General features: G+C 53.3%; 2 protein-coding genes across 2 annotated transcripts; both read right to left on the bottom strand.

Annotated features, from left to right (window-relative positions):
* Nucleotides 1-2,498: 2,498 nt before the first annotated feature.
* KRT32 (keratin 32) lies at nt 2,499-10,632 on the bottom strand. The gene is made up of 7 exons (XM_003131433.5): nt 10,085-10,632; nt 8,882-8,964; nt 8,551-8,707; nt 7,094-7,255; nt 6,888-7,013; nt 5,061-5,281; nt 2,499-2,941 (listed from the first exon to the last, which is right to left on the bottom strand). Exons 1-7 carry the CDS (start codon nt 10,586-10,588, stop codon nt 2,812-2,814), a joined length of 1,383 nt encoding a protein of 460 aa, XP_003131481.3. The 5' UTR covers nt 10,589-10,632; the 3' UTR covers nt 2,499-2,811.
* A 5,455-nt stretch (nt 10,633-16,087) lies between these two features.
* Nucleotides 16,088-21,001, bottom strand: KRT35 (keratin 35). Its single transcript, XM_003131434.7, is given in 9 exon segments — nt 16,088-16,235; nt 17,038-17,258; nt 17,979-18,104; nt 18,390-18,551; nt 18,711-18,867; nt 19,071-19,153; nt 20,489-20,545; nt 20,548-20,616; nt 20,618-21,001. Coding segments are annotated over 9 exon segments (1,365 nt in total). The 5' UTR covers nt 20,960-21,001.
* Nucleotides 21,002-25,502: the final 4,501 nt, after the last annotated feature.

Raw genomic sequence — 25,502 nt, 5'->3', positions numbered from 1 at the left:
AGAGCCACAGCAACGCTGGATTCGAGCCGCGTCTGCAACCTACACCACAGCTCACGGCAACGCCGGATCGTTAACCCACTGAGCAAGGGCAGGGACCGAACCCTCAACCTCATGGTTCCTCGTCAGATTCGTTAACCACTGCGCCACAATGGGAACTCCTACTTCATCTTATTTCATTGAAAGTTAAAATAGCCCCCTGTAGTTAGCGGCTACCATATTGGATAGAAAAGGCCCGGGATTCTAGAACCAAAGATTTGGTTCTGTTCAGTCTATTGTGTGTATTAAGTTAAGCACATTCTAGACAAATTTGGCACAGGAATTGAAATTAAGAGGAAAGGAGTTCCTGCCATAGCTCAGTGGCAACAAGCCTGACCAATATCCATGAAGACACAGATTCAATCCCTGGCCTCGGTGAGTGGGTCAAGGATCCGGCATTGCCATGAGCTGTGGCGTAGGCCAGCAGCTGCAGCTCCAGTTTGGACCCCTAGCCTAGAAACTTCCAGATACTGCAGGTGTAGCCAAGGAAGGAAGGGAGGGAGGGAGGAAGGAAGGAAGAAAAAAAAGGGGGAATGCTGGTTGGTGCTCAGTTATTGGAATATCCCATGAGCCAGAAGCGCCTCTCTCTTGACGTTCCAGCTCATTGAAGTTTTACCCCCACCTCCAGCCAGTAACCACAGCTGGCTAAGCAGCGTGTTTATGTCTCCTGCCGGGTGTGCATGAGGGCTCATGCCTGGAGAGCCCCAGGCAGCTTCAGGATCCAATCTGTTTCTTACCACTTCTTGGCAAGTCCAGAGGGCAGATCCTTAATAGAAACATCACCTCAGCTCATTAAGGAGGAACTATGTGTTTGGAGGGTGAGGTTCAGAAACGTGTTCAAGATTCCTGTTCCTGGCGCTCTCCTCTGAATCCACCCTGGCCGATCTATTGCCCCCTGGGGTCCCTCACCGAGCCGCTCAGATTGACCCCTGATTTTTCCGTTTCCACTGTCATCGCCTTAGTTGAGGCCCTGTTAGCGTCTTCATATGCTTTTCACCAGCTTTCTCCCTGCCGCTCGGCCATCCTGTTTACACACTTCCGTGGAACTTTCTAAAATGCCACTCCAGTCATCCCTGGGCTCAAATCCTGCGGCAGCCCTCCCACTGCCTTCAGGATGGCGTCCAGGCTCTTCATGGGGTACCTAAGGCACCCCACGGGCTGACACTTTCCTACCATTTGAGCCTCGTCCCCAGCAGTCTTTCCCCAGAGCCTGCCGCTCCAGCCAGCAGAGCCACTCACAGCCTCCTGGGCGGGATTTCTGCTTTCCTGCCGACCCCACGTACCTGTACTTGTCCTGTGCTCGTAGACAAACGAGTCAACCTTCCAGGCCCATCCCAAGTGCGGCCGGCTACACCAAGCCCTGACTCTCCCTCCGGCAGGTACTTTCCCATCTTTGTCAGTGTTACTCTTTCTAGGTAGGAATTTGGGGAGTGTAGCAGAAGGGCTAGAACAAGGCTGCAGTGGAACCAGCTAGACCTGGGTTCACATCTTTGTCCCTGCCTGTAAACTTGGGCAACTGACTAAACCCCTCTCCAAGCCTTAGTTTCCCATATCTAAAATGAACACAATGCCTCCTTTACAGGGTGGTCATGAAAACTGCATAAATTCGTTTATGTAAGGTGTACAGCACAGTACCAGGTACCCACACAGTACCCAGGACTAGGTGCCTTATAAGTGGTATGATCGTTGTTATTATTATTAGGCTCTTACTGAGGAAGGAGTGAGCCCTTCCGCTGATAAGCTCCCTCTCTAAGTAGAAGTGTCTGGACAGTGGAAATCACTTGTTTTTGTTTTTTGGTTGGGGGGGGTGGTATCCCCTGCACCCAGCTGTGCTTGCAAATAACAAGGACTCAGAACATGACTTGCTAGAGCATCTCTGGGAACTGAAGGCCTATATTTGAGTCCTGGGTGCACCACTGTCTAGCTGTGTGACCTTGGGCAAGTTTCTTAACCTCTCTGGGCCTCCGTTTCCTCATTTATAGAGGAAAGAAAATAATAGTACTGTTTTTACAGATTCGTGCCAAAGATTAAATGGGGCATTAACAAGGGGGCTGGAGGACTATCACGTGAGTTCGCCAGCTCCTAAGGTGGACCGTGCTCATGCAGATTTTTTTGAATGAATGAATGATTCAATGATTCCATTGTACCAGCTGTAATGAAGTTTAGGGGCGGAGTTATCACAGTATTATTCTTAATTAAGAGCAGTCTAGCGCTCCGTTCTGGCATAATCATCTCCCTTCTCTCTTTATTCTTTTAGTACTTGGCTCCGGCCCAAGGGCCTGGTTTTAACTGGTTTATGGCATGCAGGCTTTTTAGTAAATACCTCTCAATTCTCCACCAAAGAGAAAGGGCAAAAAAATAAAGATAGAACTTGGCCACATTCCTCTGGAGCGCAAATGAGGAGAACTGGCTGGTGGAGAGAGCAGCATCAGTGACGAGTAGAGAAAGTCATGTTTGCAAGGGCCAGTGAATGAGGCTTTATTGGCCAGTTAACAAAGGGCGCCGCTCTGAGGCAGCGGGGACCACCAGAAACATCCGCAAAGAGAGCCACTAGCCCACCGTAAGGAGAGTTGACATTTCTAAGAGGTGGGAGTTAGGGCGCCCCCTGCAGCATCAGAGCGTGCTGGGGACAGCCCACCTCCTGGCACTGCTGGTGGCCCTGCTTGCCCGCTGGGCTGGCCCTGCTCCCGCGGTGGCCACCGAACTGCTCTCCACCTGAGGAGGCACCAGCCACCCAGCTCCCGTCCCTCCAGGATCCAGCGACGCGGAGGGACTTCAGAAGCGGCCCTGGGGACAAGGCATGCCAGGCACACAGACCGTGCAGGGCACGCCGACCGGGCGGGGTGCACTGGAGGAGGACGCACTCTGGGGACAGGAAGCAGTGGAGCATGGGTTACAAGGCAGCCTGCAGGAGAAAGGCCCGTGGGAAGGATTAGAAAAAGCAGCTCCGCTTGGGAACCAGTCCCGTCAATGCTCTCCCCTCCCCCATGCCTCTCAATCGCACCCACTGCCCGCCTTCTCCACTCCGTTTTCCCCTGTCCTAACCTCATCCTCTTCCACCGTGACCCCAGCAGCTTCCTCCCCGGTCTCCCCCACCCACTCTTGCCCCTCCTACCCATCCTCAGCTTCGTGGCCAGAGTGATCTACAAACAGCCAGATCAGCCTTTCCCCCCACCACCGCCCCCACCAGCCCCAAAACCTCAGTGGCTTCCATTTTTGCCAGGAGGAAGCCTCCTCCAACTCAACTGTCACATCCTCCCTGGAGCCTCCCCTGATCTCAGTGTCAAATTCCCCTATGGGACCATGTACCGCCTTCCAGAGTGATCTGCCATTATTCTATTCTCCGGTGGGCTGCCTTCCCCCCTAAGCAGTGATTTCAGCAGCTATGTATGGATGCCCACCCTGCTTCCCTAGCCTCCAGTGGGCCCTTAACAAGAATGTGTGGAATAATATAAATTCATCAATTAATATAGAAGGAATACATGACAAAAGGAAAAAGAATGATCTCAGAGAACTAATGGGTGTGAGCTCAAAACAAGAAACGACCCACTGGCATTAGACGGAGGCCAAACAGCCCAGAGACTGCGATGGGCATCCAGCCTAGAATGTGTTTTATTTGGCTGGCACTGTATTTTTTTTTAATTGGTTGAAGATAGTTAAAGAATCAGGAGAACTTAACACTGAAAAGAAATCCCAGAGTTCCCGCTGTGGCACAACAGGATCAGTGACATCTCTGCAGTGCCCAGAAGTTTGATTCCCAGGCCGGCGTGTGGGTTAAAAGGATCCGGTGTTGCCCACAGCTATGGTGTAAGCCGAAACTGCGGCTCAGATCTGATCCCTGGCCCAGGAACTCCATATGCCGCAGGGCAGCCAGGAAAGAAGAGGGAAAAAAGAGAAAAGAAATCCAGATTCCCAGCTTCCCTGAATAAGAAGAAGATCCGGGGCAGTCCTGGATCTGCATCTCATGTAGAAATGACCCTGAGCGGAGGCGGCACCACCCTTGCTGGACAAGGCATAGCTCCCTGCTTCTCCAGTGTCGCACCGCGACTTATGTCACTCATGCGTGTTAACGGCCTGATCCTTGAAAAACATCTGACTTTGCAACTCTTGCCCTGGAGGACAAGATGCTCAATGACAGAGCAACGAGGCGGAATGTCTACCTAGAATCAGCGCACCAGGTACCCAAGGCTCAGAGGTATCCTGCACCCAGACAGCCACCACACCCTGCCACTCGCTTCTCCCTGTAATGCGGCCAGGGTCAGATGCCGCCACTGCCCTGGTTCAGACCCTCCCCATTGTTGGTTACCTTGACCAAGACCAGGGCCTCCTGATCAGCTCCCCCCAGCTCCTCCTCCCTCTCTCTACTCAGCCCTTCTTGCTGCCATCTGTGCCATCTTCCTGGAAAGCTGCTTTGAGCTGTTACTGACTCCATCAAGAAATATTTACCAAACACCTGCTATGCACCAGAGGCAGGGGATAAAAATATATTCTATTGTCGAGTTCCAGACGTTTACTGTCTAGTGGGGGAGCCAGGCATTTCCTCTTCAAAAAAAGCAAGGCCTCCCAGTTGCCCGTAAAGTCGAGCCCCGCCTCCCCAACGTGGCCCTCATGGTTCCCCCACTGAACGGGGCTCGCCTGATCTTTTCTGCCTCCTCTCCCACCACAGCTCATCACGTGAAAGTGCCGAGTCCTCCCAAGTACCCAAACCAGCCCCCAACCCCGATCTCCAGTTGCCTGTCTCTCTCCCCAAACAGATGGAAAAAACGTGAGAACAGGTGCCTTGTCATCTTCCCCCTCAGAGTCCCCCATGGCACCTGGCACATGCTGAGCCCTTGGAGTCTGTTGACTGCAAATAGAACAGAATTGTCCCAATGGGCCAGGTTTGGGATGGCAGCTGAATACCCACCTGGCTTCTTCGGATCATCCCAGCTTCCTGATCCCCTCCTGGTCATGGCAGGGTTCTATCTTATGGGTAGATCTGTTGCTTCCTATAAGCTGCACCAAACTCCGCCCATGCCACCTACTTGCAGTCCTCGCTCTCCAGCAGCCCCCGGTACGTGTTGATCTCACACTCCAGCCGGGCCCGCACGTCCAGCAGCACCTGGTACTCCTGGTTCTGACGCTCCAGGTCAGCCCGGATCTCCGCCAGCTGAGCCTCCACGTTGCCGATCAGGCCCTGCACCTGGGCCAGCTGCGAGCTGTAGCGGGCCTCCGTCTCCGTCAGCGTGTTCTCCAGAGAGTCCCTCTACGGCAAAAGGAAAGACAAGACGACTGTGAAGAGTGGACCTATTTTCCGTGGCCTGGCTCAGAAAGAACCAGGAAGCAGCCACTGTGGGAAACAGTATGGAGGTGTCTCAAAACATTAAAAATAGAACTACCATATGACCCACCAATTCCACTCCTGTGTATATACTGGAAGGAAACAGAAATACTAATTCAGAAAGATATACTCACCCCAGTGTTCACGGCAGCACTATTCACAGTAGCCAAGATATGGAAACAACCTAACTGTCCATTACAGATCAAGGGTTTAAAAAGATATGGTACATATACACAATGGAATACGACTCAGCCATAAAAAAGAATGAAATCTGGCCATTTGCAGCAACATGGATGGACTTGGAGGGCATTAAGCTGAGTGAAATAAGTCAGAGAAAGACAATTACTCTCTGATGTCACTTATATGTGGGATCTAAAAAGTAAAACAAACTAGTGGTTACCAGTGGGGAGAAAGTAAAGGGGAGATACAGTAGAGGGAAAGGATGATTACAGGATTATATGAAAGCATGTGTATGAAACTTTTGAAAATGGTAAAGCACTATATGATTTAAAGGATCTTTCATTCAATTGAAAAAAAGAAGAGGAAGAGCCAAGTCTCTCTTCGGGATTGGGAATGAGCCCCCCCTACCTGAGTCACTGAGCCTGTAGGAAGGGCCTGCTACACTGAAGCCCAGAAAGGTCAAGTGACCTGTTCAAGGTTAAACAGCTGGGAAGTGACAGCCCAGGGTTTGAGCCCACATTCATCCTAACTCCCTTATTCCTTCTTCAGGCTTGGTCCTTGGGTTCACCAGGCTCCTCCACACATACACCCACCATAGCATCACTGAGGTCAGTGGGCTTCAACCCCGGCTGCATGTTAGAATCACGTGGGAGCATCTAAAAAACACCCATGCCCAGGCCCCACTTCCAGAGACTCTGATTTAATTCACACATGGAGAAGCTGGGCATGGATGTTTTTGGGGGTTTTGGAGTGGTGGTGTTGTCGTTTGGTTTTTTAGGACTGCACCCGCAGCATAGGGAGGTTCCCAGGCTAGGGTCTAATCGGAGCTGTGGCCACCAGCCTCCACCACAGCCACAACACCACCAAATCCGAGCTACGTCTGTGACCCACACCATGGTTCATGGCAACACCAGATCCTTAACCCACTGAGCAGGGAAGGGATCAAACCTGCATCCTCATGGATACTAGTCAGATCTGTTTCTGCTGAGCCACGATAGGAACTCCATGGAGAATTTTTTAAAGCTCCACAGGTAGGGTCTAGAAGCTTAGGTTTGGAAGAGCAACCTAAGCAGAGAACGAGCCTTCTTGGGGACTGGCATTTAACCCAGAGCAGATTTGAAAAGTGACCCATTGATCTCTGAGCTGGGTCTTGGGAGGAATCTCCCTCCAGGAGAGGTCGGCTGGACAGGCAAGCATGGTGGCTGAATCCGGACCTCCTCCCCCTCCCCCTCCCCCCTTCCTCTCCCCTCCCCTCTCCTCCTCCTCCTCTTCCTCCCTAGATGCCTCCACTTACACTCACTGATGCCTGGGACCCAGAGCTGGGGGAAAGGTGCCCACCCCTCGCACTCACCAGGCTATGCTGAGCCTGCAGCTCAATCTCCAGCATGTTGACTGTTCGTCTCAGATCAATGGCGTCCGACTGGTAGCTCTGAAGCTGCTCAGAGCTGGTGGCCACCTGCTGGTTAAGCTCTTCCATCTGCAATGGGGGAGACAGGAGAAGGTTGGGAGTGCCTCTCAGGGACCCTGGGGAGGCCAGTCCCCCTGCGAGAGGCCCACCTGCATGGTGAACCACTCCTCCACATCCCTGCGGTTGGACTCCACCAGAGCCTCGTATTGACAACGCATCTCTTCCAGCACCCTGTTCAGGTCCACGGGGGGCGCGGCGTCTACCTCGATGTTCAGGCGGTCCCCAAGCTGTCCCTGGAGGGCACCAACTTCCTGGAAAGACACAAGAGCACCAGGCTAGTGTGAAGTCACACGATTGTGGCTCACCTCCCCAGGGAGGTGCGAAGAGATGTAACAAAGGATGCTAAAGACCTCTACATTAGAGGGGCCCTGTGTGGACTCTGTGGTATCCAGTGGTCTGCCAGCTCCACGGGGACACCGCTGGGATGGGAGGGGCTTCCTGTCACTTTGGCAGAAACCAAGAGCAAGCAGCATGAGAGCTTGTTTGTTCCATGGGGATTAAGATGGGAAATCTGTGCTCTGTCTTCCTGACCCCATCCCCACCCCCAGCCTGCATTCAGCTGGGAAGGAAGGCAGCAGAAGCCCGGCATCAGTTGGTTCAAGGCCCACATTAGGGCAGCCACCTCCCAGGCTTGGCTGCCAAGGAGAGAAAGTGGTTGCTGAGGCTGCCGACTGTGTGAGACCTCATTAGTGGCTTCCTGGGCCAGTTCCCAGTTTTCTGATTTAGCTGGTCTGAGTCAGGTCCCCGCGGGCGCTCCGCAAGTATGTGGTGACTGATAGTTACTGAGATGGCCTCTTAAGCCTAAGGAAACCCAGCCAAGATTCAGAGGCCCTTTGTTCAAATCCCAAATCAAGAGGGTGAGAGTCAACCCAGGGAAGCAGAGAGAAAAAACAAAACAAAAAACCCGGGGCTCAGGTGGGCTTGGCAGCACCCAGGCACCTGAATGGAGGGATTTCTCTCTAAGGACCTGCAAGAAAGAAGAAAAAATCAGAAAGAAGAGGGTTGATGTGTGGCTCTTGGATTACGTGTACTTATGTGTGAATGGAAGAGAGGAAGAGGCACGAGGATGAGGGGAGAACAAGGAAGAAAAGCACCGCAGTTCCCGCTCCCCCGAGAAACCATGGGGTCACCCCGCCGTCCAGCCTGGCAGCAACAGACGGGCCATCCCGCACCACTTCCGGAAAGCAACCTCTCTGGTCTTTGTGCACCGCCCCGCTCCTGCTCTGCGGGTCTCGCGAGAAAAGCAAGTCACCACAAGCACCTGGTTGTCTCGCGAGGCCAGGAAATGCGGAAGGGAAGGGCCTGCGCCTTTCTCACCAGCCAAGGCACCCGTGACCGCATTTCCTTCTCACCGCAGCCTCGTTGATACAGGCAGCCCCATTTTACAGATAAGGAAGTCCAGAAAGGTGGACTAAGTTGGGCACAGTGACAGAAAGGATATGGGGCAGGCCCAGGAATTTCCACAAACACCTACCCAACGCCCACCCCAATCCCCATCGCCCCGTTCTTCCCACTCTGCTCCCCAGGGCCGGACGCCGGGCCTCACCTCCTCGTGGTTCTTCTTGAGGCACATCAGCTCCTCTTTCAGGGACTCCACCTGCATCTCCAGGTCAGCCTTGCACAGCGTCAGCTCGTCCAGGATCCGGCGCAGGCCGTTGGTATCAGCCTCCACCAGCTGCCGCATGGCCAGCTCCGTCTCGTACCTGTTCAAGGACAAGGTCAGCTCTGGGGCGACACTGAGTACCTAACTCAGGGAAGACCTTGGGCTACTGGAGCTTTTCCCAGCTGTCTGTGAAATTAAAGGAACGCTGCCCCCAAGCATGTGAGGGCAGAAGGACCCGCCCCGGTTTCCCGCCCCAGGCCCTGGCCAAACTCACTTGGTCCTGAAATCGTCAGCCGCCAGCTTGGCGTTATCCATATGCACGATCGTCCTGGCATTCTCTGCCCTGGTGCACAGAATCTGGGGGCCACAGCACACAGAGGGCTCAGCCCCAGACAAGAAGAAGGAAAAAGAACCCGGATACAGAGAAGCCGATAGCTAGAGTAGCTTAGCAGTCCCATATAGCCATCCCTACAGAAGCCCCTGGAACTCTGGGTGACATTCAGTGAACTGCTAGTCCTTAGGTTTATTTTTTAAACGTCCATGTTTTCATAAATCTGCCCCATTTTGGATGCCATGAGCAACATGGAAAGAAATGCCTTTGTTAAGTCTGAATTCATTCAGGCGACAGTTAGAAGGGTCTTTTATTTTTTTTAGGTTTTTTTTTTTATTAAAGTATAGTTGATTTATCATGTTGGGTCGATTTCTGCTGTTCAGCAACCTGACCCAGTCATACATACATTTAAATTTCTATTATCTTCTATCGTGTTCGATCGCAAGTGATAGGATATAGTTCCTTGTGGTGTAGAGCAGAGCCTTACTGCCTATCTATTCTAAATGTAATAGTTTGCATCTACTAACCCCAGACTCCTAGTCCATCGCACTCCCTCTCCCTTACCCTTGGCAACCACAAGTCTGTTCTCTATGTCTGTGAGTCTGTTTCTCTTCCGTAGATAGGTTCATCTGTGCCATATTTTAGATTCCACATGTAAATGATATCCTATGGTATTTGTCTTTTCTTTCTGACTTACTTCACTTCGTATGAGAATCTCTAATTACAACCATGTTTCTGCAAATGGCATCATTTTGTTCATTTTTATGGCTGGTCTTGAACAAGCACTCACATTTACCAGAAACATACCATGGACCAGGGACTGTGCCTGCACTTGGCCTGCATCAACCCATGGAAGTTTCTGCACAGAAGGACCCTTATTTTCCCCATTTCACAAATGAGAAAACTGAAGCCCAGGAACGGGACCTCCCAGAGTCATGTAATGAATCAATGACCGAACGGGGACTAGATCCCAGGCCTCTTTCCATGTTAGATCTCCGGCTGAGCGCTCGGATTATGAGATGATCCCACGCCCCAGGGAAGTCTCATTTCCCCGAACACAGCTTAATAAATTAATGAGTTTCAGATCCGGATGACCAGCTATTCAGGTCACCTTTTCCCAGGGAGTCTGTTGCCACTTGCCCTCACCTTCTGCTGCAGCTCCTCGATGGTCCTGAAATAAGAGTGGTAGTTAGAACTCAAGGTGGGCACTTGAGACTGGGAGGCCTCTTGGATTTTGCTCTCCAGCTCCGCATTGTCCTGCTCCAGCTGCCGCACCTTCTCCAGGTATTTGGCCAGCCGGTCGTTCAGGAACTGCAGGGTCTCCTTCTCGTTGCCATTGAAGGAGCCTTCGTGGTACCCGCCGTAGGTACCCACGGAGCTGTAGCTACCCACGGAGCTGTAGCTACCCAAGGAGCTGGAGATGCCACTGATCAGGTGGCAGCTGCTGGGCCGGCAGGAGCCAGCCAGGTAGACCTTGGAGAGGCAGCTGGCTGGCCGGTAGGTGGTGGGCATGCAGAGGGAGGGCACACACGTCACGGGCTGGCAGACGTAACCCAGGCACAGCTCCGGCCGGCAGCTCGTGCTGCTGGAACAGACGGATGAGGGCCGGGGGCAGCTCTTGATGGAGGCGGGGGAGCACTTAGCCGTCATGGTGGGGAAGCTGTCACTACTTCGACCACAGCTACCTGAGGTGCCAGTGCTGCCAACTCCATTCTGCTCGGGCCTTTTTATACCCTTGGCATGAGGGGGCTGAGGCTAGAAAGTCATCATAGAGGGGGGTTGATGTTACTACCTGGTTCCAGAGGAAGCTGCTCATTAATTTATAATTTGGTTTCCAATAAGGAGTTCCTGTTGTCATAAAAGATGCCAAGCTTGTCATTTGCCTAACGCAGGACTCCAGGCACCGGTCATTGATCACCAGGACACAGCTTCAGGACACAGCTTCAAAGGACCAGCTCCATGCCGGGGGTCTCATTACCAGGGCGGGGCTGCCAGGCCTGGCCCTTTGCCACCAATGACCTTGCCCCCTGCACCACCACCCCCATCCAGAAGAGCCCTGAGAAAGGCCGCAGTTTCGTGGGGCAGCGGCCCCTCCTTTTAATGAGAGCATCTGCCCTGTGGGAAGAGGCCTGGCCTCTGAGGGAGAAAATGTGTGGGTGGCAGAAGCTGCACTGATCCTGGCGGGGGTGTATACCCAGGGAGGGAGGAGAAAGAGCCTCGGCGCCCTCCTCCTCCCCCTCCCTGGGGGAAGAACATTATATGAGGGAGGAGAGGACCAAGTCAAGGCACAACGACAGCCTAAGAATCAGGACATCCTTTCAGCCAGATGCACCTGAGTGAGGACAGGTGAGGGACCCCGTCTTGGGAAAGGAGGTCAAGGTCCTGAGCATCTCTGTGAGCAGATGCTGATCTTGACCTTCTCCGGATGCTCCCCTTGGTTTTCTTTGGGGAGCAGGTGAGAACAGGCTCTGCTCTCATGCTCTGCAGTGGGGCGCTCACTTGGGGACCACGGAGACCAGAACCCGAGTGAATCAGCCCCCCAGTGAGTGAAGCCAGGAGACCAGGAGCAGGTGCCTCCAATTACAGAAGCCCTTAGGCACCTCCCAAGAAAGCAGCAGGAGAGACCAGTGGGTTTTTGGTTCCGCCTGTGATACTTGTAGACTCATACATTTCGCGCTTCGTATATGTGTGGTGTAGACCACGTTTTATTCAAGCATCTTCTCAGTATAATATTGAAGTTTCAGTGAAGTGTGGGTACTTGTCTTATCTTTCATATGTTTCTAGAGGAGTCGGTGAAAGGGTAGGGAAGGAAAATGCCACCCGGCCCTGCTCCCTGAAATGCATTGCTGAAGAAAAATCGAGACAGACTAAGCTGTGTGACCTTGGGAAAGTCACTTGATCTCTCTGGGCTTCAGTTTCTTCTTGCAAAATTGAAAGGGTTAGAGTACCTCAGCTCTCAGTTTGACTTCCTGCAACAGCCAGTCGCAGTTTCTGAGTCTGGATTAACTGCTTGGAAAAGACAGTGGTATTGGGCAGGAGGGTTGATGCAAATAGCAGCTACGTGGAATGAGACCCATCAGACCAGCCTTCAAAATCATCACCAGCACTTACTCAGTGTATCCAAGTGCCAGGTACTGTGCTGGGTGCCTGGCATTAAATTGCCCATTTAATCCTCACCCAAATAGCAGAAGATACAGGTATACCTCGGAGAGACTGCAGGTTCAAGTTCCAGACCATGACAGACAAGCAAATATCCCAATTAAGCCAGTCACATGAATTTTTAGGTTTCTCAGTGAATATAAAATTATATTTACACTATGCCATAGACTCTGGGGTATTCCATATCATTATGTCTTTTTTAAATGTACACACCTTAATTTTAAAATACTTTATTGCTAAAAAAAAAAAATGCTAACCATCATCTGAGCCTTCAGAAAGTCCTAGCAGTAACAGCAAAGATCACTGATCACAGATACCATAACAAATATAATAAAAATGAATACGTTTGTGAGAATTACCAAGAATGTGACACAGAAACACAAAGTGAGCAAATGCTGCCAGAAAAAAATGACACTCATAGACTTGCTCGATGCAGAGTCGCCACAAACCGGGGTCCCTGCCGTGGCTCAGCGACAATAATCCTGACTAGTATCCTAAGGATGCAGGTTTGATCCCTGGCCTTGCTCAGTGGGTTAAGGATCCGGCACTGCCATGAGCTGTGGTGTAGATCACAGACACTCGGATGCCACATTGCTGTGGCTGAGGTGTAGGCCAGCAGCTGTAGCTCCGATTCAACTCCTAGCCTGGGAATTTCCATATGCCAGGTATGGCCCTAAAAATCAAAAATAAAATATAAAATAAAATAAAATAAATAACGTAAAATAGGAACAGAGAATAAAAAATAGTTCTTTATTTTTAAAATGGCAAATTAAATTTAATTTTTTTAATGATAAATTTAAGTTCAAAAAAATATAAAATAAATAATATAAAATAGGAACAGAGAACAAAAAATAGTTATTTTAAAAAATGATAAAGTTCAGAAGAGAAAAAAAGCTATAACTAAGGAATAGCCAAAATATAACATAGGGATCAGATGGTGCCATGGTCTATGTCAGAGCTGCCCTGAGCCCCCAAGCTCCCAGCTGCCTTTGTCAAAAGGCCCTCCGCCTAGTGAAGGGACTCGCAATACTGGCTCCATGTGGGAATCACTTAGAGAGCTTTTAAAAAGCCCAAAGCAAGGCCATATCCCAGACCACATAAATCAGGATTTCTGGGGGTCTGACCAGGCATGCAGATTTTTTAAAATTCTCCAGGTCATTCCAATGAGCAGCCAAGGCTGAGAACCTCAGGCCGAATGGAAACAGTGTTATAATTAAAAAGCACCAGCAAATGGAGTAAATACTCATTAAAGGCAGGGCCATGCAGGATCTGATTAGCTCCATCGTGAAGAGAATTAGGATGGGTTTGAAAGAGGCTTGTACCATAGAGAAGCTGTAAAGGGGAGTTCCCGTCATGGCTCGGTGGTAATGAATCCAACTAGCATCCATGAGGATGCAGGTTTGATCCCTGGCCTCACTCGATAGGTTAAATATCTGGTGTTGCCATGAGCTATGGTGTAGGTCGCAGATTCAGCTTGGATCCCACATTGCTGTGGCTGTGGCGTAGGCAGGCAGCTGTAGCTCCGATTAAAACCCCAGCCTGGGAAATTCCATGTGCGACAGGTGTGGCCCTAGAAAGACAGAAGAAAAAAAAAAAAAAAAAGATGCTGTAAAGGAGCTCTCCTAGTGGCTCAGTGGGTTAAGGACCCGTCATTATTTCTTAGAGGATGCACATTCCATCCCTGGCCTCTGAGTTAAGGATCCGATGTTGCTTCAAGCTTCAGCATAGGTCACAAATGTTGCTCGGGTCTGGCATTGCTGTTGCTGTGGCGTAGGCCTCAGCTGCAGCTCTGATTCCACCCTTAGCGCAGGAACTTCCCTATGCTGCAAGTGCAGCCGTAAAAAGGAAAAAAAAAAAAAAATGTCCTAAAGAGAAAGAGTATGGCGTATGGGAAAGAGTTAACTGGAGCCCACAAACTCAAGTGAGCACCCACATGCTTCTCGCTGACAGCAGCTTCCCCCACGGACTTTGAGTCAGAATTCACTATGAAGTTATGTACCTGCAGAGCCACTGTGGCTGGCCTGGTTTACTCCCAGCACTGCTGCTTGGAAAGAAACCCGAAATGAAACCCAGGGCAGGAGAGCAGTGGGTGCCCAGCCTCAGAGTCATCCCGGCAGCAGCCGGAGTGGAGTTAATGATAGTGATCAGTTTTCAGATGCTCAGCATGTGCTTGTAAAGCGTCAGGACCTGACAGTGCAGTAAGTACACGTCCTCTATTTCACTGATGGGGAAACTGAGGCTCTGGAAGGGACCTGGTGTAAAACTCCACAACAGGCAGTAAGTGATGGGGCTGGGATTGGAACCCAGGTCAGGCTGATCCCATCGGAGCCCACATCATCCCACCAAGGCCATGGCCCCCCTTCAGCTGGCCCCCTTCCAGCACGGAGGTAGGACCGGAGAGAGGCAGCGAGTGGGTGTCCTTCCTGTCCCATTCCAAGGCCTCCCTCCATCGAGGGTCACTCCTGCCCGTGACATCTAACACACAGCCTGGCCCAGGGAGGCGCTCAGTAAACGTTTGTTGAGTGACTGAATGATTCTGAAGCCATCATCCTCTTTGGGTGGCCCAGCCAAGGTGCTCCAAAAAGATGGACCCTGAGGTGGTGTCCTGCAGCGTGAGGGAGGTGGGCCAGAGCCTCAGACCCTCCTTCACAGGGGGTACGGAAGGGGACGATGCTAAAATTAAAGCAAAGTGAACCATACTGGGTACTCTTAAGGGGTGGGGGTCTCGGGACCACCTCGATCAGCATCTTTCACTGATCTCTTCTCCATCCCGGGCACTGTCACAACTCTCTTGACGTCACTGAAGCTCCTTAGCAGTGCTCTTGACATCCTAGAAAGAGCACAAAACCATCTGGGGACAACCTGCCTTCCTTTCTATCTCAGGAAGTTTTGCCTTCGTCCTTCTCCACTTCCCAGTGGGATTGACGGTGCACGCTATTTGCCTGGTCTGCTCAGGAAGGACATTTCGGCCACCCGTGAGGGTCTTTGGTCCAAGATGCCGAGAGCTCTTGCTTCCCTGTGGAAATGCCTCGGGACCCAAAGGCACGGTGCCCCACATCAGATGTCAAGACCACATGAGAACCTGGTGAGTCTCTTAGGAACGAGACTCTGGACTGTGGGTGGAAGTCGCAGTGGTGGGCTCACTCTCCCACCCCCTGCTTTTGATGGGCTGTGAGTCTTGCAGCAGGGGGGTTGCTGAACTGGAAGAGCCCTGAGAAAGAGCAGCCGTGAAGGAGGGGGTTGAAGAAAATGAGCTTCTGAAAGCGGGGGACTTGAATGGCGTCCCCTCAGTATGGGATTCTCCACTGCTGCTCTGACACGGACCACAGACGTGAGGCCAAGGAACTGGCCCCAAATGCTTCACGTTATACTGACCCCTGCCTTCGCCATCTTCCTCTGGGACCTGAGAAGGGTGGTAGGAACGGGGTGGTTGCACCTGTTACCACAGCAGAATCTTAGAGAAGGCTCTTAATCAGGAAGGCTGCGCTAGACACCCCACTGCAGACCTCCAACCACCCCAAATAGGGCCACGGGACCCAGTCATCCTCAGGGTCACACGTGATCCAACATCCCCCATTCATCTGCCCACAAGTCACCCCTCTTCATCCAGCAGAAACACAGACCAACGGCACCAGACACAGCTGATTAGGCATCGAGAGCCAGAGCAAACGTGTTTTATTTTTGCACCAACAGAAGCCCTCTGCTGCATTTCAGACCCCACCGAAACAGCACCCAGAAGGAAAACCTGAGCCAGGAGGCAGTCTAAGAACAGAGGTTCTAGCCCCTGTTGAAATGAGAAGGTGCTGAGACCTTCGGGGGTGGCCAGCCTTGGCGACAGGCTTTGAGAAAGGTGAAGGCATGAATTTGCTGAGCCCTCCCAGGGCCAGGCCTGGGCCTGGGCTCAGCACGAAGACAGAGAATTCCTGGGGATTAGGGTTACAGTTGAACAGAGGCCAAGGCCAAATTCTTGGCTTTCTGGATTAGGCCTTCTCAGAACCGGCCCCCTGGGCAGGGCACACAGATGGGGCGGGGGCTACAGGTTGTGCGTGCTACACCAGGTCCACAGGAGGCCGCAGGAAGACAGGGGAGGCAAGGCTTGGAGGGCGCGTGGCCGGGGGCACACGGGTTACAGGGGAGCCTAGGAAAAGAAAAAGGACAGATCGCTAGGATTTCCCAGTTGCTTTTTTCAGTTACTCAGAGCACCTTAAAAATCCCCTAGTCCCACCCGCTCATTCTACCAATAGGAAAATCTTGGAGGCCCAGCAAAAGAAGGGATAGCAGGAGTTCCTGTTGTGGTGCAGCCAAAACAAATCCAACTAGTATCCACAAGGATCCAGGTTCGATCCCTGGCCTTGCTCAGTGGGTTAAGGATCCGGCATTGCCATGAGCTGTGATGTAGGTCACAGGTGCGGCTCAGATCCCTCTGTGGCTGTGGCTGTGGCGTAGGCCGGCACCATTCCTTAGCCTGGGAACTTCCATATGCCACCAGTGCAGCCCTAAAAAAGAAAAGAAAAAAGAAAGAAGAAAGGGACTAGCCAGGGAGGGTCACAGGATGAATGTATAACAAGACCCAAACCAGGAGTTCCCGTCGTGGCTCAGTGGTTAATGAATCCGACTAGGAACCATGAGGTTGCAGGTTCGATCCCTGGCCTTGCTCAGTGGGTTGAGGATCTGGCGTTGCCATGAACTGTGGTGTGGGTCGCAGACGAGGCTCGGATCCCGCGTTGCTGTGGCTACAGCTCCGATTTGATCCCTAGCCTGGGAACCTCCATATGCCATGGAAGCGGCCCAAGAAATGGCAAAAAGACAAAAAAAAAAAAAAAAAAAAAAGACCCGAACCAAAACCCAGGGCTCCTGACTCCCACTGCTTCCCAGACACCACGCTGTCTCTCCAGAACTTGGTGGACTGTGTTCAGCAAGCACGCCACGGTGGTACTCACTTGCAGTCCTCGCTCTCCAGCAGCCCCCGGTACGTGTTGATCTCACTCTCCAGCCGGGCCCGCACGTCCAGCAGCACCTGGTACTCCTGGTTCTGACGCTCCAGGTCAGCCCGGATCTCTGCCAGCTGAGTCTCCACGTTGCCGATCAGGCCTTGCATCTGGGCCAGCTGCGAGCTGTAGCGGGCCTCCGTCTCCGCCAGTGTAGATTCCAAAGCATCTCTCTTTGAAGAGAAGGCAGGTATAGAGAGGAAGAAGGTCAGAGGTCAGAGACGCATCAAGGAAACCACACCTGATCCATCAGGGTCTCGGTGAGGCCTCAGAATCCAGGAATGGAAGCTCAGAGAATCACTTTGAGCCTGGATGAACCGCCATCAGACATCTCATTTAAGATGAGCCAGTTAGCCCCTGTGGCCTGATCTGGAGAGCAGCTCCCGCATTAATGATGTCTCTGAGTAACTGATAATTATGCAGAATGAACCTGCTCACACAAACACAGAAGCTGCTGCTAGCGCATGTCATCCGCTACTAAGGTCTTTTACCGCTGATACCTTAGTGAATGGGAGCTGGGCCCTCACTCCCTCTTCTCTGCACAGAAAATTGCTGACACACAAGAACTTGAGGAGTTCCCATCGTGGCTCAGTGGGTTATGAACCCAACACAGTGTCCGTTGGGATGTGGGTTCAATCCCTGACCTCGCTCGTTGGGTTAAGGATCCATGTTGCCGCAAGCTTCAGCCTAGGTCGCAGATGCAGCTCCGATTTGACCCCTAACCCAGAACTTCCATGTGCCCTAAGTGCAGCCATAGAAAGAAAAGGAAAAGAACGAAAAAAAAAGCTTGAGCCCCTGGAGCCTGCCCACAAGGTCAGAGCATGGTGACTGGCGGCCCATGTACTGCTAGGCTTGGTCCAGCAGCAGCAGCCCCATGCCAGTCTCAGGCTCACCATGCTGTGCTGGGCCTGCAGCTCGATCTCCAGGGCGTTGACATTGCGTCTCAGCTCCATGATATCTGCCTGGCAGGACTGCAGCTGCTCTGAGCTGGTTACCACCTGCTGGTTCAGCTCCTCCGTCTGAAACACACACACACACAGGACCTGGTCAGGAACACCGGGGACTCAGCTTCAGAGGTCGACGGAGGCCGCTTAGAACCACGAGCTGCAAAGGACCTTCCAGATAACCCAGTCCAACTTCCCCCTTGAGGACATGGTTGCTTTCAGGACAGCACCTGCCCAAGGTGCACAAGCGAGGCTGGGACAGAGCTGGGACACAAACTCAGGCTTCTTGATTCAGAGCCTCGAGGTCCCTTCTGTGACCCACCTGTGTCTCTGTTGCACTTGCTATTTGCAGGTGCCTACCTGGGTATTGAACCAGTCTTCAGCATCCCGGCGGTTATTCTCCACCAGGGTCTCATACTGGCACCTCATCTCATCCAGAACCCGGTTTAGGTCAACAGGGGGGGCCGCGTCCACCTCGACGTTGAGTCGATCACCAAGCTGGCAGCGCAGGGAGTTCACTTCCTGTGGCACAGACCAGGGTCAGCACTAGCTTCCCCAGATGGCGCCTCACTCACCCTCCTCCCCCATACCTAGTGCTCCCCAAAGCCTACCTGCTTCCTGTGCTCATCTGCTCCCCGTGCTCACCTCTTCCCCCACCCTCACCTCTTCGCCCGTGCTCACCTCTTCATGGTTCTTCTTGAGGCAGAGCAGCTCCTCCTTCAGGGACTCCACCTGGGCCTCCAGGTCAGCCTTGCACAGGGTCAGATCATCCAGAATCCTGCGCAGGCCGTTCATGTCTGACTCCACCAGCTGGCGCATGGACACCTCCGTCTCATACCTGGCAGGCACATAGCGGGACACCTAAGACTGCTTTTTGTTTTTATGTCCAAGTCAGACCCCACCCCAGACTGGCCTGGTGCGGTGTGTCCTGCCTTATGCCTCAGGGACTCAGTGTAGCCGAAACCCTCAGTGATGTAGTCTGGGCATCACCAAAATCCAGCTCTACCAGCCCCCAACCCAGGGGTCAGCAGGTCAACTCACTTGCTCCTGAAGTCATCTGCGGCCAGCTTGGCATTGTCAATCTGCACCACCAGCCTGGCATTCTCTGCCTTGGTGCACAGGGTCTGGGGAAACAGAGAAGCGATTTCAGTGCAAGAAAGAACATTCTTCTGCTTGGAGCTCCCCACGCCTGGCGTGGGCTGCCTTTGAGGGGAGAGGGTCGCCCATCCCTGGGCTCTTGGCAGCTGAGGCTCCATGAAGGCTTCTGGGCAGGCTGTAGGGGTCAGAGCAGGAAACCTCTACGGTCCCTTCCAGTGCAGAGCGTCTAAAAACTGTAGCCTAAGTTAGAGAGAGGGAGGCATGGAAATGCTGCCAGAAAGACGTGGCGTGGCGGCTTCTTCCTGTCTCCCTCTCTCTCCCCAGACTCCAGAGGGCTCAGGGCAGGTCATTACCAAGAGCATACTCTCTGGTTCCCTGGACACAAATGGTCCCTCTCAGGAGGTAGCTAGTACTTTCTGGGGACGCAGGCTGGACGAGAAGGAAACTTCTGACTGCTTCTTCCTTCCCTGAGTTAGTTATAGGAAAACTATAACTGCACCAAACACAGCAAATCCAATCCCCTCACCCACAAAACAGAGAGAGAAGAGGAAGGAAGGAAGGAGGGAAAGAGAGAAAGAAGAGGAAAGGAAAGAAAAGAGAAAATAAAAGAAAGAGAGAGAGGGAAGGAAGGAAGGAAGATTAAAATTCAAAAGAGTCCCAGAGTTCCCATCGTGGCTCAGCAGAAACAAATCTGACTAATATCCATGAGGACACAGGTTCGATCCCTGGCCTCGCTCAGTGGGTTAAGGATCCAGTGTTACCTCAAGCTGTGGTGTAGGTCACAGACGTGGCTTGGATCTGGTGTTGCTGTGGCTGTGGCGTAGGCCAGCAGCAACAGCTCTGATTAGACCCCTAGCCTGGGAACCTCCATATGCCAAGGGTGCAGCCTCCCCCTGTGCCAAAAAAAAAAAAAAGAGCCAAATAAAAAGGAGTCCCTTGGTGGCTCAGTGAGTTAAGTATCTAGCACTGTTACTGCTGTGGCTCAGTTTGCTGCTATGGCACAGGTTCAATCCCTGGCCCCAGAATCTGCATGCTACAGGCACAGGCAAAAAAAATTTCAAATTCGGAGAAGTGGCTTGTGCTATTAAAGGTCTCCCCACCAGTTAGTTCATAGAGCCTGTATTCAAGCTCTGGCTCCACTAACTGCCATCTGGATCCTCTTGAATAAGTCCGTGAACCAGCCTGAGCCTCCGTGTGCTCATCTGTAAGATGGGCTAATGATACCTCCCTCATCAGATTACTGGAAGGAGCAAAGGAGGCCACAGATGTGACCAGGCTTTGTGATCTCTGAAGTGCCCCATGGGAGCAAAACTAGCAGTCCAGTGCTGGTGGCATCATCAAAGCCACTCCAGACCCCTCACCTTCTTCTGGAGTTCCTCGATGGTCTGGAAGTAGGACTGGTAGTCGGGGCACAGGTAGGGCTCCTGCTGCTCACACCACTCTCGGATGCGGCCCTCCAGCTCCGAGTTCTCCCGCTCCAGCCGCCGCACCTTCTCCAGGTAGCTGGCCAGCCGGTCATTGAGGGACTGCATTGTCTCCTTCTCGTTGCCCGTGAGGATGCCCTCCCCAAACCAGCCCCCACCCATGCTGTAGCTGCTGGCAAAGCCTCCGGAGGGGAGGCAGAGAGCCGGGAGGCAGCTGGCAGCCCTGCAGCTGCTCCGGCCCAGCCCAACGGAGCAGGTAGAGAAACTCCGGGCCCCCCGGGAGAGGCTGGGGAGCTTGCAAGAGCTGCTGGAGTACATCGCGGACACGCGAGCAGAGGCCCCACCGGCCCCTCCCGGGACCTGGAGAGACCCAGATGAGAAGCTGGCCTTGAGGCACTTGGAAGCCATGGCTGCAGCGAGATGGTCACATCCAGACACCCCGTGGCTGAGCGGCAGCTCCTCGCCCCGGGTTTATATCTCTGCCCCGGCGGGCGTTGGCCTTTGCAGAGTGTTTTCTCCTCGTTAAAGTTAATGCCACTTGCTCTCAGAACCCCTCATTAACCTGTTATTTAGCTTCCCATGAACGTTTCCCGGGCTCATAAAAAAGGAGCCCCGTTGGACCAGCGGCCACGTCGAGACTCATCTCCAACACCCCGTGTCGCCTCGGGGACCACGTCTCTGTCTGTTCTTCAAAGGCACCTGTCATCAGCACCCAGACCACAGCCTCCTTGTTAAGAGGGGTGGGATCCAGCCGTCTTGACTTTCTCCACCAGTGTCTCCTTTTATGAGCCTAAGGGAGTTAGAGGAGGCCCGGGGCTGGCTCCTGGGAGATGGACCAGCCAGCCTGGTTGTCGCTGGAAGGCAGGGACTTCATGCCTGGGGAGACACAAAAGGTACTAGAATGGCCCAGAAAATTTGGCTATGGTGACCAACCATCCCAAATTCCCCAGGATTGTGATAAAGCCCCTTCTCCAGGGGACCCCTCAGTCATGGGATAGGTGGTCACCCCAGATGCAGCCGAGCTGCAGGGGACACATCCCCACTTCCTTTCTTGCCGGGAACTCTGCTCTGGTTGTGCAGCCTCAGCTCCAGCCCAAAGGACTAAAGGTCAGCTCCCTGGGCCCCCACTCGTGGTGACCCCTCCCAGTGTGGGAAGGCACGTCTTCCCCGGGGCTGGCTGAGTAAAAGGGAAGCCTTTTCTTCTGGGGACCTGAGGGCACGTGAGAGGCCTCCTCAGAAGCACATAGAACTTGACTTTCGGGGTTTCTTCTCTGCTATCGGGATTGTCTGAACTGACGCCAAGAGCTTGACAAGCGTGGATTGCTTTTCAGCTGCTCCCACCTGCCACACAAGCAGGAAGAGGACCCAGGAGCTGAGCAGAGGACAGGCAGGTGGAGCCAGGATGGGGGTCGTCAGGCAGAGCCTTGGGGGACTTGCCCTCTGGCCTGCCCTGCAGCCCCGGGTCCTGCCCAGTCTTCTAGAGACAAGTCTCAGCTTCCCACGGGAGAACCACTGTCATCCAGGCACCGTGTCGGTCCTCACGCGGCTCTGTGAGCCCGAGCGCCCCATCCCCACATCCAAACTGAGGAAACCAAGACCAGGGGATGCTAAGAGCTTGCCAAGTGTCTCCAGCCACAGAGCCGAGCTGCCCACCCCGGGCTGGCCTGGCCATCCCGACACAGCCCGCCTCCCACTCTGCTCCAGCATCCGGCCCTGGGCTGCCGGACGGACGTGGTTGGGCTCTGAGGAGAGTGAAAAGGACTGCAGCGCGTGTGCTCCACGAGGGGGTGGCCAACAGCCTCTGGGGTCCCAGGAGAAGCCGCACAGCATTGTGGTTACGCGTGAACTCCGTGGGTTCAAATCCCAGCCCCACCGCATACCAACCATGTCACTTCATGTCTCTCCACCTCCCTCTGTTTCCTTCCCTGTGAAATGGGAAGAGGATAAAGCACCCACGTCCGAGGACCGCTGTGAGGACCACCTGCGTTGGAAGCATCTAGAAGGGCAGCTGTTTCTGGTTAAGTGCTCGGGGACAGCAGCTACTGGGATTGCTGGTCCCCCACATGGGTGGCATCTTGTACTCAGCCTGGCGATGCCAAGCAGCTGTCACCAGGGAGCATGAGTGGGCTCTGAGCACAGAGGCTACCAATCCACGGGCCAGGTGCATGTGTTTGGGGCCCTCAGGTAGAGAGCACCCATGAGTCACCGTGCCCTTCCCACACCCAGGGGCCTAGTGTGACCAGCCCCCGCCCAGCACAAGCCCAGGTCCCCATTGGCTGCCTCAGCCTCTCCTGCCTGGAAAGCCGTGCTCCAGTGCAAAGGGCGCAGCTCAGCAGAAAGCCTGGCTGCACCTCCTTGGGTGTGTGCATTCCCACCCACGGGGGCGCAGGCTTTGCCAGAGCCGTGATAAGCCACAGCCTCCTGGGGACGTGCTCTGGCTCAACAAGGGCTACCCTGAAGCCACAGGACCCAGAGGAGCCACAGTAGCCAAGGCCTAGGAAGCCCCATGCTGTTTATGTCACCCAAGTGTCACGTGGGTTCCCAGAAAGGGCTCTCCCTGGCAGCTCTGCTAATCACGAGGCTAAGGGAACCAGCCAGCATTCACTGGGCTCTCTCCACCCATTCTCTCTTGCGCTCTTCAAAACAGCCTCCTAAGACAGCATCCCCAGTGCCCCCCCTTCAGCAGGTGAGTAAACTGAGGCTCAGGGTGTTTCAGAGCCTGCCTGAGCTCACACAGCCGATGAGCCATGGAGCCAGCAGAACTAGCCTTTGCACAACCATTCAAGGTGCATCTTTTCTTTGAGGCCCCCACACGCCCAGCAGCACAACCGTGGGTGGTAGGGTGCTGGTTCCTAGGGTGGTAGGGTGCTGGTTCCTGGTCTTCCCAAAGAGACTGAGACCCAGGCCTTCTGGCTCCAGCCCCAGCCTGATCTTCTCCCTAGAACCTTCCCTGGACCCCAGCCCTGCAAGGCCTCCTGGCTCTGAACACTCACATCGGTGATCCACGTTTGATCTGCTGGATTTCCCTTCATGGATGCTCTCCACTTGTCTTCTGTCCCAGCCTTCTCTGCCCTGGGGGACCAGGACGGACCTCGTACTTCTTATGAAGCCTCTATAGTGTCAACCATAGTAGCGGGCTTCGGGAGGTTTCATAGTGAATGGACGGACGGATGGACGGATGGATGGATGGGTGGATGGATGGATGGATGGATGCTTTTCCTTTTGGGACATTGTGCTAAGTAAGGAAGCAAAGAAAGAACTTTTTTGAGAAGAAAGGAGCATGGAAGGTGAGGGAAAGAGGAAGGAAGGAGAGCAAAAGTGAGTAGAGAGCAGGGAGGGAAAGCTACTTCCCAAGTCAAGCTCGCTCTCCCTACCCCTTCAGATGGGGACACTGCAATCAGGGAGGGCAGCAGATCAAAGCATCCCTGGGTCGGTGCGGCGCCTGTCCAGACGAACCTTTGGTGAAACACCAAGTGTTCTCTGGGCCAAAAGCCAATGCAGCACTCAAGGTGTGGCTCAGAATTTTTTTTTTTTTTTGCTTTTTTTTGGGGGCTGCACATGTGGCATATGGAGGTTTCCAGGCTAGGGATCAAATCGGAGTTACAGCTACCAGCCTATGCCACAGCCACAGCCACAGTCATGCAGGATCCAAGCCAGGTCTGTGACCTTCACCACAACTCACAGCAACGCGGGATCCTTACCCACTGATCGAGGCCAGGGATCAAACCCGAATCCTCATGGATCCTAGTTGGGTTCATTAATTGCTGAGCCATGAAGGGAGCTCCCTCTCTCTTTCCTCTGACTTCTGCCCATCCTCCAATGTTCCCATCAATTTCAGACCTCCCCTCAGGCTTTCCCTGGACTCTCCAAGGGAATGATCTCTCTGCTCCAGAGAACCTGAAAGCCAGCCCACCACACACACCTGCCATCCCTGGGGCTGTGTGGTGGTGCATAGGGTGTGTCTCCACAGCTGCGCCACCAGCAACCAGGGAACAATGCGTGATGCCCCCTCTTTGGCCCAGCTGCTTCCCCCACCCCCGCTTTCCCTAGATAAACCCACACACTTGCGTTTTCCATGCACAGGGTGTTCAGTTCTTAGCTGTTGATTGATGGATTGATCTGATTATGTGTGAATGCGAAAGACAGCCAGACACCGGAGCTGGAAAGTGCAAAGAAGACGGGACCCTGCCTTGAAAGAAACTATTCTCTTCACTCTGGGGAAATTCGATCGTATGTAATATATCTTTTCTCTGTTGATGTCGAGAAAAGAGCGATGGCATAGGAGTTGAAACAGCTGAGAAGGGGGTCCTAAGCCTGCCGCTTGCTGTGTGAATGCCCGCTCCAAACAGCACGCACGCCGACAAGAGGTAGAAACTGGAACTCACTTACAGACCTGGGTGAGGTTGAGAGCAGGGGTTCCTTAACCAACGTAGGCGCTCTGAACAATTTGACAAAAAGCTAAAGAGGGTGTTCCCTTGTGGTTCAGCAGATTAAGAACCCCACATAGTGTCCATGAGAATGGGGGTTCGATCCCTGGCCTCGCTCAGTGGGTTAACAATCCCACGGTGCCACAAGCTGTGGTGTAGGTTGCAGATGCTGCTTGGATCCAGTGTTGCTGTGGCTGTGGTGTAGGCTGGCAGCTGCAGCTCCAATTCGACCCCTGGCCCCAGAACTTCCATGTGCCACGGGTACGACCATAAAAAGAAAAAAAAAATGGTGAAGAAAGCTACTAAATAAAGTGCCCCCGAGACACAGGCTGTTTGAATGCACATCACGAGGCTGAGGATGCACGCTTGCAGCGCAGAGTGCACATTAGCACGGAGCACACTGTGCAGTTGGAGGACCTGACAGCATGATTGTTTGTCTGGTCCCAAGCCTGTGCGGAGTGTCTGCCACTCCCTTGCCGGAGCCGGAACAGAGGCTGAGCCCACTGCCCCTCCCTGGCTATGTC

Source organism: Sus scrofa, chromosome 12 (genome assembly GCF_054392235.1).
Source record: "Sus scrofa isolate SSC_HxYL_T2T_F1_AM1 chromosome 12, Sscrofa_HxYL_maternal_Yorkshire_Landrace_v2.0, whole genome shotgun sequence".
In the NCBI taxonomy this organism is placed as follows: domain Eukaryota; kingdom Metazoa; phylum Chordata; class Mammalia; order Artiodactyla; family Suidae; genus Sus; species Sus scrofa.
Note: the sequence above shows the minus strand (reverse complement) of the source record. Positions and strands in the feature narration are given on the sequence as shown.

Bases quoted from the DNA above. Each gene is read 5' to 3' on its own strand.
- KRT32 (XM_003131433.5), bottom strand. From the start codon at position 10,588: ATGACGGCTAAGTGCTCCCCCGCCTCCATCAAGAGCTGCCCCCGGCCC. The intron at 7,014-7,093 runs GTGGGCCTCTCG...CCCCCATTGCAG, and splicing joins AGGAGTGGTTCACCATGCAG to ATGGAAGAGCTTAACCAGCA. The intron at 5,282-6,887 runs GTGAGTGCGAGG...CTTTTGCCGTAG, and splicing joins TGCAGGCTCAGCATAGCCTG to AGGGACTCTCTGGAGAACAC.